The sequence below is a fragment of the Pleurodeles waltl genome, chromosome 10 (genome assembly GCF_031143425.1).
Source record: "Pleurodeles waltl isolate 20211129_DDA chromosome 10, aPleWal1.hap1.20221129, whole genome shotgun sequence".
Lineage (NCBI taxonomy): Eukaryota > Metazoa > Chordata > Amphibia > Caudata > Salamandridae > Pleurodeles > Pleurodeles waltl.
Window position 1 is genome coordinate 65,960,827 of NC_090449.1, and position 15,226 is coordinate 65,976,052.

The following is a 15,226-nucleotide window of genomic DNA, read 5'->3' on the forward strand; positions in this document are numbered from 1 at the left end:
CAGTCTATGAACTTATACCCCAACCTTTGTGTTTTACTGAAGGCCATCATGCTCTGTTTCTCCAACTGTTTTCATTTGAAGCATTCACCCACTCTCAAGTGTTGGTCTATCTGCTCTCATGACTGAAAGCCGACAGGCTATACCTAGTAGATATGCTGATGCCAGTGTTGTATATGATTTACTACCATTTTTCAGCATTGGAAGTCTCTATCATTCAGGAATTGTGAAACCTCAAGTGATACCATTTCCCTCCGTCAACTATTTTGTTAAAATAGCATATAATCGAAACAGCACATTTACACTTGCGAATCTGCATATGTGGTATATGCCATTCTGATTTAGGTCTCGTCTGCAGGAAGCTTTGACCAGTCTGTGGTCAAAAGTTGTATTGTGGACCATAACAACATATTATTTGGATTAAAGCCATCTCATTGCTTACCATTGGTTGGCTCTGTTGTCACTTTAATTTGCTTACTTCTCAATCAGTAGCCTGCCTTTCTCTTCATGTGTTTGTCCCTCCCCAGGAGCACAGCTTTTTTACCATGACTTGTTTCGTTCCACCACTCACATTCAAGGAAAACACTGTTCTCTATTTACTTTTTCATACAGCACTCCATGAGAGTGCTTGTGTTTTCTTACTCTCTCCTTGATGTGCTGCCCCCCTCAAAAATGCACGTGTCTGTGTTGCTCCCTCATCCTCACACACCCAGCTTGTCCCTTACATCCCACATTTGCTCTCACTCTCCTGTGCTGCTTTTCCTTACTGTATGTGCTCCGTGTTCTTTCCTCCTCTCTCAACCCGTCCATTGCTTTCTCTGTTCAGCTTTAAAAAAAAAAAAAGTGTATTATAAACCTCTTTGCCAAAAACCTTTCTGTTTCTTCCGTCCCCATGGGTTGGGGTGTGAATTCTTCATGTTTCATTCCTAAAGCTAATCTGAAAAAGAAACAATATGAGTGAGTGGAATAGCACACATTCTTTTCTTGAAGGCCCGAGCCTTATGTAGACCCTAGACATCTAGGATTGGATGAGTGAGTGATAGGATTTAAAGAGGTGGAAGTCACTAGCAAGTGAGTTCTTTGGTGTCCTAATGGTGTTTTTGTTTTACCGTTGGCTAGATAAACCCTTGGGTTTCCATAACCTTGGTGAAAATCACTGGAGAGTGGGTGGGTCTTTTCAGGACCCCACTCATGGGTGCCCGTTGGATGTGTAGAGTCATATTTGGACCAACATGTACCTGTTGTGTAGATAAGGTGTATCCCTCAACCGTTGGAATGATACAATCTGCTGTAACAACACTTGAAATAATGTCAAAAGAGTATTCAATGTTGTTAATTTGACAAATATGATTTTGCGGAGAGCGAGCCGATTATATTAATAAACTGTATCAAACTTGTCTTATGTAACTGTGCAGCTAAATAAAACATATCTATAAGTACCTAAGTATAATGTCTTAAGCCACTACAATTGATGTATGGCCAATCATATTGAAATAGAAAAGTTGTGACTATACCACCCACCTTTTTGCGTTTTGAAATACAGATTTTAGATACACGTTCTTAGACAGAGACTAATTTTGTGTATGAAAAGTAACTCATTGTTTCATCTGTAGGATACAACACAGTGCAATCTTTGTGTGCAATGTAGAGGTAAGGGGACAAAGTTTACAACGGTGACAATTAGAGTTGTCCTCAGCAACCCCTACATAGTCCTTTAGTTTCCAAACAGTGGAACTGTGGAACTATCTATGGTGGATAAGATGACGAGATAAGGCCATATGCACTTAGAATAAGTGTCTTTACACATTAGAAAGCATGTGTTATTGGTTCTCATCTCAGACAGCACATGTGCTTTCCCTTGCAAGACATTTTGTAAACAAAGGTGGGCTTAGAGCCCGCCCATTGCTTTGCATTCATTGTAGTTTGCTGGCTCTTGATTGGTCAGCATGTGCCGGTTTCGCTTTCTCTTTGTTTGTTTTTCTCTTCTGTGGAGTATGGCCCAAGTATGATTACTTCATTTTGATTAGTGCCCTTCCAGTGCTCAAAGTGGGTTGAGGTACTTTGCTCACTGTCCTGGATCCATCTTTGATTTTCTGGTGTTTGTGAACATCCTTCCTCCTTTAGTTGTTTTCCCTAAGATAGGATGCCCTTTTGCAGGAGATTAAACTCCACATCACCATTCACTAAATCATCTTCTAAAAAGATCCAACACTTTGCTGATGTCCTAGATATGAGAGTGCTTGGATGCATTGAGGTTAACTTGTTTATTTCCTGTCAGAAGATGACAAACAAAAGGACGTCCCTCAGTATAGACTACACAAAATGTTCATGCATTGCCAAATTAGCAGATCTGAAAGTATTCATTGGCCATGCCTTGCCTTCTTCTGCTAGAGGGGTGAAGGAATTAGCCACCGCTGCCACTCCAGCTGAAAGAGGATACTGGTCCTTTTCTAGGCACCACTTAGACCAAGGCGGCCAGGTAATCAGTACCCTTTTAAAGAAGCTGTAGCACAAGATTAATATAGGAATAATTCAGTCTCTTTCTGAGTCCTCCTGTAGCCCACCTAAACTTGAAATGTTGCATGCCACCAGTGATAGAAGATCTGCCTCCAGCAGGAGGTGAACTCACTGCTGGATCCCAAGAGACTTTGACCAAAACATTGATTTGACCAGGTATGAGTAGAGATCTTCTAGTCTGTAGAGTCAAAAGTCATTGACCCCGGTTTGCCACCTCCTGAGGTGATCGATATACCTCACTGTGCAGATATTGTCCACAAGCAAGAGAATGCCACGCTGCACCCTAAACCTGGCAGGGCATTTGAGTGCAAAATAGACAGCAGATCCAGGCATTAGGCGTAGTGGCCCTATCGTGAAATTTCAGCCAAGTAGAATATCTACAGTGCAAGGAATGCCTTTTGCAGCCTAGTGGTCGTTATTATCCTCTTGTTCTCCCAGAATGGTTTGTGTCAAGGAAAAGAGTTATGAACCATTTGACGTAGCCATTGTTTGCCCTAATCCATATCAGCTTGCTCTTCAGCCCAGTGATTCCCCTCTTTTCACTGACGAGACTGAGAGTCTCTTGCTGTTATGGCTTAGTAATGAATTGGCACTCCTGGAGCCTCCGAAGCTCAACAACAGGGACGACACACCATACCTCCTGGAAATAAATTAAAATAAGCCTCATCACAAATCCATCCTCTAGCCCACAAAGTAAATATGGATGAGCCAAAGACACAATAGCGTTACTTATGGCACACTATAACTCTTCCCTCTCATCTCTCTCACCTTGAACGTCTCATTTCAGAACTCTGGCATGAAGACAGAAACAGGATGTGGTATACTCTGCAGTATAAAGTGATGTGTTGATCTGCTGGCTGTTGGCACATTGCTGTTTTCTCTGGTGCCCTTCTTAATTTCAGTGGATGGTGTGGGTGTTGGTTTAGTCTGATCCCACATCTGGGTATCAAGCCCTTAAAGCTCATGGAGATCCACTGGAGATGGATGGTTTGAATCCTCCTGTCTCCCCCTTTGGTAAACTGATAGATGCACCAGAACCGATGTTGGGAGGGTTGGCCGGAGATCCTCTCCCCTAAGGAACTGTGAGGTTGACTATCTATAAACGTTAACAAGGGGATGAGGTATAGGGCAGTGAGACTCCAAAGAACAGTCACATACGATTTAATTCAGCTCAATTAAGGTAGCATCTGGACAAGGAGTATAATTGCACCTCCCAGGCATACCAGCATTCCTCCACAGACTGCTTTGTTTGAACATGGCTGGTAAGGCCTTCCAAGATAGTGAGGCATGGGGGGTCAACCCCTTTTCATCAAACCCTTACAGAGACCAAAGGAAGGTACACATATGTTTCTTAACAGCATCATAGTGACGCTACTGATGGAGTGGGCACAGAACACTGCACCCGATGAGGAAATTGTATTGGTGTTTTATAAATATTACTGATAGTTTTGTTTATCTTAAATACCCGGCGTCTTGATGAGTGTGTTCTTTGAAGTGTCTTTTGTATCCAGAACAATAAGGTACCTGTTTAAAGGTGCTACTGTTCAGCTTAGTGTCTCTCTGTAAACCTCTGTGGCTTGGCTCAGAGAGTGCAGACCACTAAGCTGGTAAGTTGTGTCTGGATAGGTTCAGGTAACACTCTTCCCTCATGGCTCTAAGCAAGTGTCCCGCACCCCACAAGGTCTTCTCTGGCCTGTCAGGCCTTCTGAGGAAGGGTCTGTATAGAGCATCCTCTTCAGTGTTAAACTCTTCTTGAATCTGCATTGGCTTCATAGACAGCTTCTGCTAATTTCTCTCGTGTTTGACCTGAGTGTGTCTAGATTGACCCAGGTCTCCGGTCTCTGCCTAAGCTTTTTGAGTATTTTGTACCCATAATATTTCTCCTTATGCATTAGTTATTCCTATTTCTCTGGCAAAACTGCGATCTCGCCTTGGTTAATCTATGTTGTCCTGTTAGGTCCTGTATCCTCCAGGTAGTAAATAAGTACCTTTAGTGAAGCCCTTAGAACTGCAAAATACTTGTGCTTGACCTGGCCTCAGCTGCATGTTTCCTTACAGTGTCTGCCTTATTCTGCCTGTCAAGTGGCTTCATCTGATCACCATATTCAAGATCTGTTTAATCTGGTACTAGTAACGGATTTAAACGTGGCGCCTACATTAATCTGATTCCAGTGATGGAGCTCCTGGTTATGTACCAGCACCGTTATGGTTCATCGGCAGAGGCGGTGCAGGTGTATGGCCCAGACTGTGAGAAGTCGGGGAAGTCCACAGAAGTCCAGGAGACAGGTTGATGTTCAAACTCCAAGTTTATTACAGAAGATAAGAAACTCCATCCACTCAGGTCTCCCTCCTACTTTGGAGTCCACCACAGGCTTTAATAAGATTACATTCCAAATTCTACCGGGCATGCAGGGTCCTAAGAAAACCATACATAAACCATACATAAAATGAGAAGCTACGAAAACACAGATAAAACAATACAAAGATATCACACTGTGCCGTTTTGATCAAGTACTGAAATGATAACTAGAATCCATACTTTATAGGGAAAAATGTAAGTAATTTTTATTGTTTTTCCTGGGATCACAATTTTCAGTTTAGTGCCTACATTCGAACCCATCTCCTCCGACTGCTTAGTAAATAGACCACATTTCCTCCTCTGTCCTTCATCTTTCACCTTACATCCTTCCTCGCCTTTCTCCACCTTCTTTTGACCCAGTGTCCTCGCCCAGTGTCCCAGAATAGGTAGACAGGAGAGTTCCATGTCTTCGGAGGTCGGACTGGCCTATAAGGCAATCAGGAAGTGCATGATGGGCTGCTCTCACAGATCATTGTGTGGGCCATTTTTTTTAGCAGTCTATGAACCTATTTTATGGCCACTTGGGCTTGTTTTTATTTCGCAGCCTACCACACAGCGCAGCTGTCTGTTATGCGAAAGACTTCTAGTGGAGTTTCGGAAAGTTGACCTGGGAATGCATTCTGTCCATCGCTTGCCATTGGCTTTGTGGTGTGGAACTCAAGTTTTCTTGCTTCCCATTTGCTGGATTTATTTGCTTTAGTCTCCCCAGCTTCATTTAGTACCTCACCATGCAAAAGCCGTGTTTACAGTATTTTTCCAGGAATTTGTTTTCTGTAATAAACAGGCTGTAAATCTTATCTCGTCACATTTCCTGGGCATTCAAAGACCGAGGTCAAATGTCAGGCACTGTCTTCCGAGGGCGCTTGTTTAACATGGGCAGAGGTGCCACGGGCCAATCAGAATAATCTTAAAGTTCTTATTAAAGACTACTTAATAAAATGCACTAACTAGAGCCACAATGAGTCAGTGGCGAACACGGAACCAGAAAAAAGCACAGCAGTGTGAATAAAAGGATTTTTGTAATTGTGCTGGGAGGATCTTCATCCCAAGGGCAACGTGTGTTTAAAGTGGGAGAGGCAGCGTGCTCTGACATGGTGTTGGGCTGAAGTGAGGGCGTTCAACTTTTAAATAAACCAAGACTATCAGGGCATAATTTCTCATGTTATATGTTACATGTCACAAATATTGTTATGTAATGCATGTCACAAACATTGTTAACTTATTACTACTCTTGTAATACAAGTCACAAATATTGTTACTCCAATTCCCTGAGTGGGCGTAATTCACAAAGGTCTTCCGCACTTGTGGCCGGACCTCCACAATGGGAAAATGCAGTGCGGGACCCGTCACAACTGGGGGGTCGCCTCCACGAGTGCCGAGGCCCTTTGTGAATCAAGCCCAAAATGCGTAACTGCAATGATAGATGTTTCCCCACTGTATCAAGATGCTATGGGCCCTATGTATGAAAACATTTTCTCATAGACACTGAATGGGTAAAAACCTTTGATACATCTGTCCCTATATGTTTAGCACTCTTTTTCAGTAAACACTTTTAAACAAAAAGGTCAGGTGCACCGATAGAGATTCTCTCAGCAGTCAATTCCTGACTCCCCCAAGTGGTGTGATGTAGTTAGTGCAAGAGGGTACAGCTGTTCCGCTTGCCTTGGTGCTCCAGAGCTATTTTGAAAAACATTCCCTGATGAAGATGTCTCCACTGTCCAGCTCCTTACGTAAGAGGAGCAGGGGACGCTGCTTGGGCCAAGAACTCTAAATATGTGTGGAGTGAACAGCATAAGTGAAAATGTACGACCCCCCTCGTCGGATGTTACATAGGGCCTGTCATTTTTCACCTTAGCCTACCATCAGGGCCGGTCTGGGAATCCAAAGCAGCCCAGGCAATGTTGTCAGCCCAGCCCCCGGGCCTGAGGGGGTGGTGCGGGGGGAAGAAGGCGAAGCACTGCTGCAAAACCGTCCCCCAGTAACAAAACCAGTCCCCACCCCTTCAAAACCGCCCCCCACCCTTCCAGCCCACCAGGAAACACCTGATGCCGCTACAACCAGTCCGGCCCTGTCTGCCATTTCCAGAAAACTGCAGGTCCCACCTTCCCAATGAGTCGCTGGTTTGGCCAGGTTTCAATATATGATTTCCAGAATGTTTAAAGTTAAGTTATTTGGTGGGCTTTCTAAATTTCTTTTATTTGTCAGTTTAGATGTAATCATTTTGTCTGCAACACGTTTAGCTTGGAGAGTGAATGTGAAGTGCGTCACAGATGTTTGTGTTCACTCTAATTCAGTATTAAAACTGCATCTGTTTTTTTACTGTGAGCATGTCTTTCACTAACACTAAACTTAGGTCATTCCTTCTTCCACGTATTGGTAACTCTACACTATGCATTGTCCCTTCTTTGATTTTTTTCATTGGTACTGAAGGCTACAATCTTGTCGTCTTGCAGTGTCATGCAGGAAACTCGGTGACCTTGCCAGAGTCTCTCCTGTTCATATCCACCCTGGACGGGAGCCTGCATGCTGTCAGCAAAGTCACTGGAGAGGTTAGGTGGACAATAAAGGATGGTAAGAAAAAGGCAATTATTAATTATTATTCACTCTATCGCAGTGGTTCCCAACCTGTGGTCCGGGGACCCCTGGGGGTCTGCGAAGCCTTCTCAGGGGGTCTGCGACTGCTTAGAAAATTTAGAAATATTGACAAATGTTGACAAATTAGGTCCCATGCTTCCAGTAATGACTCAGTGGGGGTCCTCGGATTCCATTAATGATAAAGTGGGGGTCCCTGGGTTCCATTAATGATAAAGTGGGGGTCCCTGGGTTCCATTAATGATAAAGTGGGGGTCCACAGAAGTCAAAAGGTTGGGAACCACTGCTCTATCGCATGTTTTTCTACTCTAAATAATTGACATCTATATGTCCTCTTTGGCCATATGAATGAGGTACATGGTCTCAAATGTGTGTCTACAACACCTGTGCTGTACTGTGCCTCCATGAGGCTCTGAGGATGCTGGAAGTGTGGGTGTATGACTGAGGCACTGCAGCAGTGGACGCAGGACAATTGGTTAGGTCTTACTGGTGTAAAAAGTCAAAGTCTTGGTACCCAGGTGGTTTTGCTTAAAGTCTAAACCCATTGTTTATGTTCTGGGTTCATTTTTCACCAACTATTACATTTTTCACCAGCCATTAAAGGTGTTGAAGGGGTGGGGGATACCGACAGGAGACAGCTGGTGACATGCTAATGCAAATTAGCATGCCAAAGGTTTCAGGCAAAGAAAATCTAACTTTTTAAAATGTACTTTTTCTAAATATTTCTTAAAACTCCAACTTCACCTGTGAATTGGGTTTTTAAGATTTTTAATCAACATAAAAAATCGGGGCCCCGGTTTTATGGTATTTATTTTTTTGCCATTTCTGTCTGTATTCATCCATATTTATTTTTTGCAAAATTCTTCTGTGTTTATCCATAGTTATGTTTGGTTCTGTAAAAAAGTGAAGTTGAAGCCAGTAAATTTGCACTTTTATTTAACCAATAATTTTACACTCATACTTGAATGCCTGGCAAGTTTCAGTGATATAAATGAACATGGTTGATAAATTAATACATTCTTATGATAACATGCATATTTCAGTATCAGTATAATGCACATCTACAGCTGCTTAAACCTCATTAGGAAATGTTTCCCTTAGTTTCTTATCAATCTGCCCAGCGTTTGGCCTGTGATTGGCAACACTTAAAATCAGTCAAACGCAACCTCATTTTCGTTTTTATCCATATTTAAAAATAAATACAGATTAGAAAATAGATGCTTTTCTGTCTGTATTTATCTGTAAAAATGGAAAACCGTGAGCCTTAATTAAAACATTAGTTATCCCAAACCAAAGATGCCAGAAATATTTTATCAGAAATGTAGTTTTTCTAATATAAACTGCTGGAGACTTTTAGAGCGAAAATAGCTTTTGGGCCCAGCCACAGTAGATACATGCTAAGACTAAATTCTTTCATGTACCACAATTTTTATATACAAGGCACTCTACCTTTGGGCTGCAAGGACTACTTAGTAGTGGCTTACTGAATATTAAAAACTAGAGTTATTTTCAGTTAAATGGGATATTTTGACAGGTTTGCCTGCACGTTTAGAAGCTGCAGCAGTCAGGAAACACAGGTAGGTCTGACGCCATGCTTTCCTTGTCAGAGTATTGGGTGACACTACATATGCTGAATTTCACAGGTAACATTTAACTTTCCATGCCATTGGTGTATTTTCTTCCACCACATGCTGGGGCCTTTCTAGAAAGGTCAGTAATCCAGTTGGGGATTAGTCGTTTTTACCATTTTTAGGGTTCAGAGCACATACACCAGGGATTTGACAGTAGCGTCCAGTGTACACAGTTCAAAAATCAGCAATACCAGTCTACATAAAATGGGGGTGATCATGCAAAAAGAGGGATTTTCTCACATGGATCACCTAGCTGAAAGGAATGGAGCAACTTTAGCCAATCCTCTGGCAGATGTCATTTTCTAAGCGGAAGGGATGTGGAAAAGTCACCTGCATCGGCGTGGTCAGTTCCAATCTCACATCCTGTTGTCAAGACCACTCCCTGTAGGGAAGAGGATCACCCATGTTCCCTCAGTTCTTGCCTTTTACGGTACTGTCATTATGTCATGCTCAGCCTTACCCGCTGACCATACCCATGGTAAACCCTTTTCATCTACGGATCCCACCTGGGAGAGGACTATCTCTAGGCAACCTATGGATGCATTCCAGCCTGCGAAACAAGGCACCAAGGTCCATCCTGCCCAGAGGCCACTCTTCTCTCTCCAACTTAGGGCCCGCTCTACCACAAAGACAGCTTCCTATGCTTAAAAACCTCCAACATAGAGATCCTTTAGCAACAGAGCCCACTGACAGCGGGTTCCTCCTACAGTTTACGCATTGACTTGTAATTTCCAGCCCTGGAATAACATACTGAGACAGTTCTCCATTTTAAACAACTTTCTCGCATTTCTTTTAGGATTTACCTTTACTCTCTGAACATCCATAGGATGTCTGTCCTAATGATGATTGATTCTTTTATCAGTGGAAACAATAATATATATGCATATGCCCTACCAGTGCCCTTCTAGTTGGTTATTGTCTTTTTATTATCACATTGCTGTTTCTTTATCCCTTCGCCCACTCGCACCGTGTGATCATTTGTTCACAGAGCACCACGTGATGTAAATGTAGATCCTGAATTACATAATTTGTATAAAAAAACTATTGTTATACACAATTGGAGTCTTGTTATATTCATATTTATTCGTCAATTTGAGATAAGATCTGTTGAACAATCAATAATTGACAAATCATCTAGTGTTAACTGAGGCATCGAAGGACTTTTGTTGCTTACTGTATTGCAATGTACCCTGCCCATCCGTAGGCTTATGTATTGCTTCTGTAGCTTTTCAAAATCTCGCACTCACTCCCTGCTCCCTCACTCTGCTCATTCTCTTATGAAGTGGTCTGCAGCTTACGGAGCTCTTCTCCAGCCATGAAGGCTTTGTAGAAATCTTCCTTCCTGGAATCTCTGCCTAATTACAGCCCCTTCTACTTGGTCAGGGCACTCAGCTCTCCAGTGGCAAGCCTCTTCATTGCAGACAGATCCACACCCACTTTCCCAAAAGATTTAGATGCAAAAATAGGCTGCGTTAGCTGTGGGTGGGAACACAGTGCCTAGTTCCTAGCAGTGTCGACGTCCAGTTGACACTTGGGACACTTGGGGTTAGACAGGGACGGAAAGGCTGAGGGTGATATGCATAAGTATCTTTAACTCAGTTATAAAGGTATGTCTTTAGCCATGTGTAAAGCACTCGGATGCTCATATAGCTATGTCCACGCTACAAAAATGCAGATGAGAAACTAAAAATAAATAACAGAATTCCGTGAAGGGCTGGGTTTTGCATATTATTCCTTCTGAGTTTAGCAGTGGATTAAGAGGGGCACAGATATTCCTAAAACACTGCCAGCTTTGACAACTACAGTCAACTAATTTCCAGGACATTGCCCTCAGCAGCACATGCGCAGATCAAAGCCCACTGAAACCTAATCATGCTTAACTTTTAGAATGTTATAGGAGTTTGCTGCGGGTTCAGTCCACACTTCGCTCTGTCTCTGCTGCCCCTGTCATTCTATTCCTTTCGCTGACCTGATTCCCTCACGACTCTGTTGCCATGCACAGCTCACCATTGCTCGCCAACTAGGTTTGCACAGAACTTTAGCTATTTCAGTACATACATTCCATTTTGCTATTTGTTTGAGTTGGGTAGCATTTCACCTTTAAGCAGAGATGGACTGAGTCTGAGATGTTGTATGTCCAGTATGAGTTGCTTGTTTGATTTTGTTATTTTCTTTGCATTCTAGTATGATTTCTTGTAGATATAACGAAAAACAATGAAAAGTGCCACTAAAAAGCACATGGCTACATATGTTACTTGTTTGCGAACAATTTATTTTTACAGTTGTAAATAAGCATACCAAGCTGTCCCCGTGGTGTGGAATTCCATATTCAGGATATATTGTTTGGGGTCAAGTACCAGATGATTTCCTGTTTACTTTGGCCAGTGGACCAGTAGGACACCCCCTCCAGCACAAATCCTTTGACTGCCAGTTTACAGTACCACAGTATGTCTTTGTGAAAGAAGCCTCTAAGGCAGTGGTTCCCAACCTTTTGACTTCTGTGGACCCCCACTTTATCATTACTAGAACCTTGGGACCCCCACTGAATCTTTATTGAAATTCGGGGACCCCTCCCACTGAGTCATTACTGAAAGCTGGGGACCTAATCTGTTAATATTATTAAATTTTCTAAGCAGTCCCGGACCCCCTGAGGAGGCTTCGCGGACCCCCAGGGGTCTCCGGACCACAGGTTGGGAACCACTGCTCTAAGGCAAGCTTTGCATCAAGACGTATACGTTGTTAAAACTTCTAAATATGTCTCAATAGTACAAAGTGCACTTTAATGAAATTGTGTGAGCTCATCTTTCACTACTGACAGCGGCTCCAGTACAAAAACATGCACACGTTAGCTAATTTAACAGTTGAGGCAAGTTTTCAGCTTTGAGTTTTCTGAACTTCATGTTGTTGAGTTCAACTCTCCATTGTTATGGTTAAATGTGTTCCAGAGTCACAGTTGTTTCACCTGAAGTCTCTTGAGATAGTTTCCTGGGAAGACTAAAGTAAACAATATTACACTAGTCTAAGTGTAAATGTGAGAGGTCATATTCAAGAGTAGGCAGACGTCATGATCGCCACCCTTGTCACAGACTTGACCAGCGGACTTAAAGTGAATTTGGTGCAGAAGAGACTCCCCAAATTTCCTACTTTTGCCAGGGCTGGAGGTGGTGTTCTGTGGTGTGAAAGCAGTGCTAAATTTGTAAAATAAAATACTGTGTAAGTGCAGGAGCCATCAGGTTTTTTCAGAGTCTGCTGTTGCCTCCACACAATACCACCACTGGTGAATACCAAGGCTGTCCGGTCTTGATTTCACCTCCCGCTATTCTCTTACAGCACCCTACACTTCCCCCCTCTATATCTCACTCTTGCGGGTTCTTTGGCATCCAGCTTTCATCCTGCGACACTGTTTTCCTATATTTCTCTTCATCTTTTTTCCCTTATTTTATGAATTTCTTTTTCTTGCTTTGGTTAGAGTCTTACGATGAAAAGTACGCCCAGGCTCTCTAAAAATGATTGCTGGTGCCCACTATAGCCCACCCTGGCACAAAGTAAGCACTTTTATAAGCCTGAAAATCAATGGCCCATACGACTAATTATCTCTGACCTCTAGGATCTCTGTGTTGGAGGTTTTCATGCATAAGAAGCTGTCTTTAATCTACTGGTCAAATTTCATACTAAGGCTGGTTGGATTCTAAGTGGAAGTAAATTTGGGTATTGTCAGTGTACATTTTTTACCTGTTGCTGCCAGGGTGCATGGGTATGTGTTGAAAAGCAGGCATAAGAGGAATACCCTTGATGAACACCACGCATGACAGTCAGTGTGGATGATTCCATTGATCTGATTTTGATCCTGTTAGTGAAGTTGCTTGCCAGGATCATTTGATTCAATTTTAGTTTGAATAACACATTCAGATATGCTACCATACCACGTTGCAGCAGTCCTTTACAGGGCTGGTGTCTGGGGCTATAACAAAATACCCTCTCTCCAGAGCGTTGAAAATAAATTCCTGCGCAGATTATTGTTGGTTCCAAAATGTATCGCAAACATCACCTGCCATGAAGATCTTGGCCAGCGCTTTTTGGAGGACAGGGTCTCTATGGCTCCCCTACTGCTCTGGATCAGATGTTGGTCAAACCCTATGGCAAAACTTGTCCAAGACTGTATTTCTGATTGTTTACAACTGGAAAATTCAAATAGGATCCCTTGGCTTATGTTTCTGCGAAATTCCTTTGTGAACCTAGGGCTTAGGTACATGTTTGACGAACCACATTTGTTAACTACAAACTCTAGGTCTGTTTTGAAGTCTACTTATTCCAACCATATATCAGAGCTGAGATTTTATAGTTCCCTGAAACTGAAATCTTTCGATCCCTATTCTCGGATTGTGACTGTTCCATGCCTTGAACCCTATTTGACCTGGTTCTCAAGTTTTAGAATAATTTCTCTTTTAACATTTTTTAGACTTAATCTAATTCATTTTAAGGTAACTTTCCCTGAACCATGTCTTTGGAAAAAGGATTTACCACTTTGTCCCTGTGATTCCAAATCAACTCAGAGTACCTTTCATTTTCTTCTTTTTTGCCCTTTATATGCTGCTCCCAGAGGGGCTTTCATTCTACCCATTTTATGTCCTCTTAGACCCATTCACTACAAGGAAGCTCTACTATATCTTCAGAGATTGCCAGATATTCAAACTTGTCATCATGTATTCAATTTTGTTACAGCTTCTTTAAGTATTAGGAAAAGGCTTATTCCGTTTTAAATTCGTTATATGTATGTATAGTTTATCATTTTAAGCAAATATTTGTATTTTTCTGATTTTGTGATTTTATTCATGTTTAGTATATTTATCTGTTTATGTTAAGGGGTTTTAGATTGGATGTTTATGCGGTGTTTCTAGTAATGGTTTTTAAGTTTTATCTGTGTTTTATAATATTTATAGATCGGCAAATGCGTTCTGGTTCACACTTTTATGGCAATCGCCGAATAAAGTTATTTGACTGACTGGCTACCATTGGAAGATTATTCTTTTCTGGTAACCTTGAGCCTAAACTTGGAAATGGGCAAATGGAAACAGCTGGTTGCCGTGTGTCTACCGCCTGTCTGTCCACTTCCGAAGATTTAACAATTATACGTTTATTTTGCCCGTATTAAAAGGTTGCAGTGACGCTTCAACTATGTTTTTCTTTTTCCAGCATCAATAGACATTGATATAGGTCATTAGCTCAAATGGGTACCTTTAAAGTGTTTTCATGGAGGAAGGACTTGGTTACACTTATCTCATTTGGTAGTCTATTCTTAGGTCAATGTGTATGACTTTATGAATTTTAAAAAGACCTGCCAAGAACAGCTGGCATCATCTGAGGTATCCCTGAAAACATCCAGATTTGTGTTTTTTTTTGCTTGATAGGAGGTACTTCCCTCTTGGGTTTGGTGTGATTATTGTGCATAATCACCCAGGATGCTAGAGTCCCAACCACTGCACCATCAGCAGCCTTGTAAACCCCCAGGTGGTGTACTCTTGCAAACCTGAGTCAAGTGGAGTTGCTTACATTTAATGTAATCAGTAGTTAGATGAATGCTCATCTTCAGCAACAACGCAGTAGACATTTTGTTGGGCAGAATGTCCTTTTCCCTCACGCAGCCGAGAGATTTGTATGATGTCATACTAACAGAGGGGGTAGGTAAACTAAATCTATTGAATGGGTTTTAGTCTCCACCATTTACTCGAGTCATTGTTGACTGTTTGACACACAGATGGTACCATTCCAAGCTGCAGCCTGGACTAACTTTTTTGCATTGCATTTATTCATAGAACGGACCTGTTGTCTTTTTTAGATGCTTCCCGAACGTTAATGGACCTGTGTAGACTTTAATTTCAATGCCTGCTCATTTCACCTGTTTCACTTATCACTCAATCCTAAAGAGTTAAACATTTGCCCTGTAATAGCAAACAGTCTGTCTGCAATTCGTAATCTTCAATCCAAACTGCATTCTCCATCGCAGATGTCATTCTGGTAGACCAAAGCTTTAAGATCATTGACCTGACCTTAGAGTGGGATGTTTGGATGACTACAGAGCTCTGGAGGGTATTGCTTCTTTATTAGGATTCATATCTTATTTATATTTTTA

General features: G+C 42.0%; 1 protein-coding gene across 1 annotated transcript in view; it reads left to right on the forward strand.

Moving 5' to 3' along the window:
- Positions 1–15,226, forward strand: part of ERN2 (endoplasmic reticulum to nucleus signaling 2) — a 176,665-nt gene that overhangs the window by 40,476 nt on the left and 120,963 nt on the right. Inside the window, exon 2 of the mRNA XM_069209679.1 lies at positions 7,327–7,444. Within this exon, the coding sequence (XP_069065780.1) occupies positions 7,327–7,444 (118 nt within the window). The remainder of the gene's footprint in view (positions 1–7,326; positions 7,445–15,226) is intronic.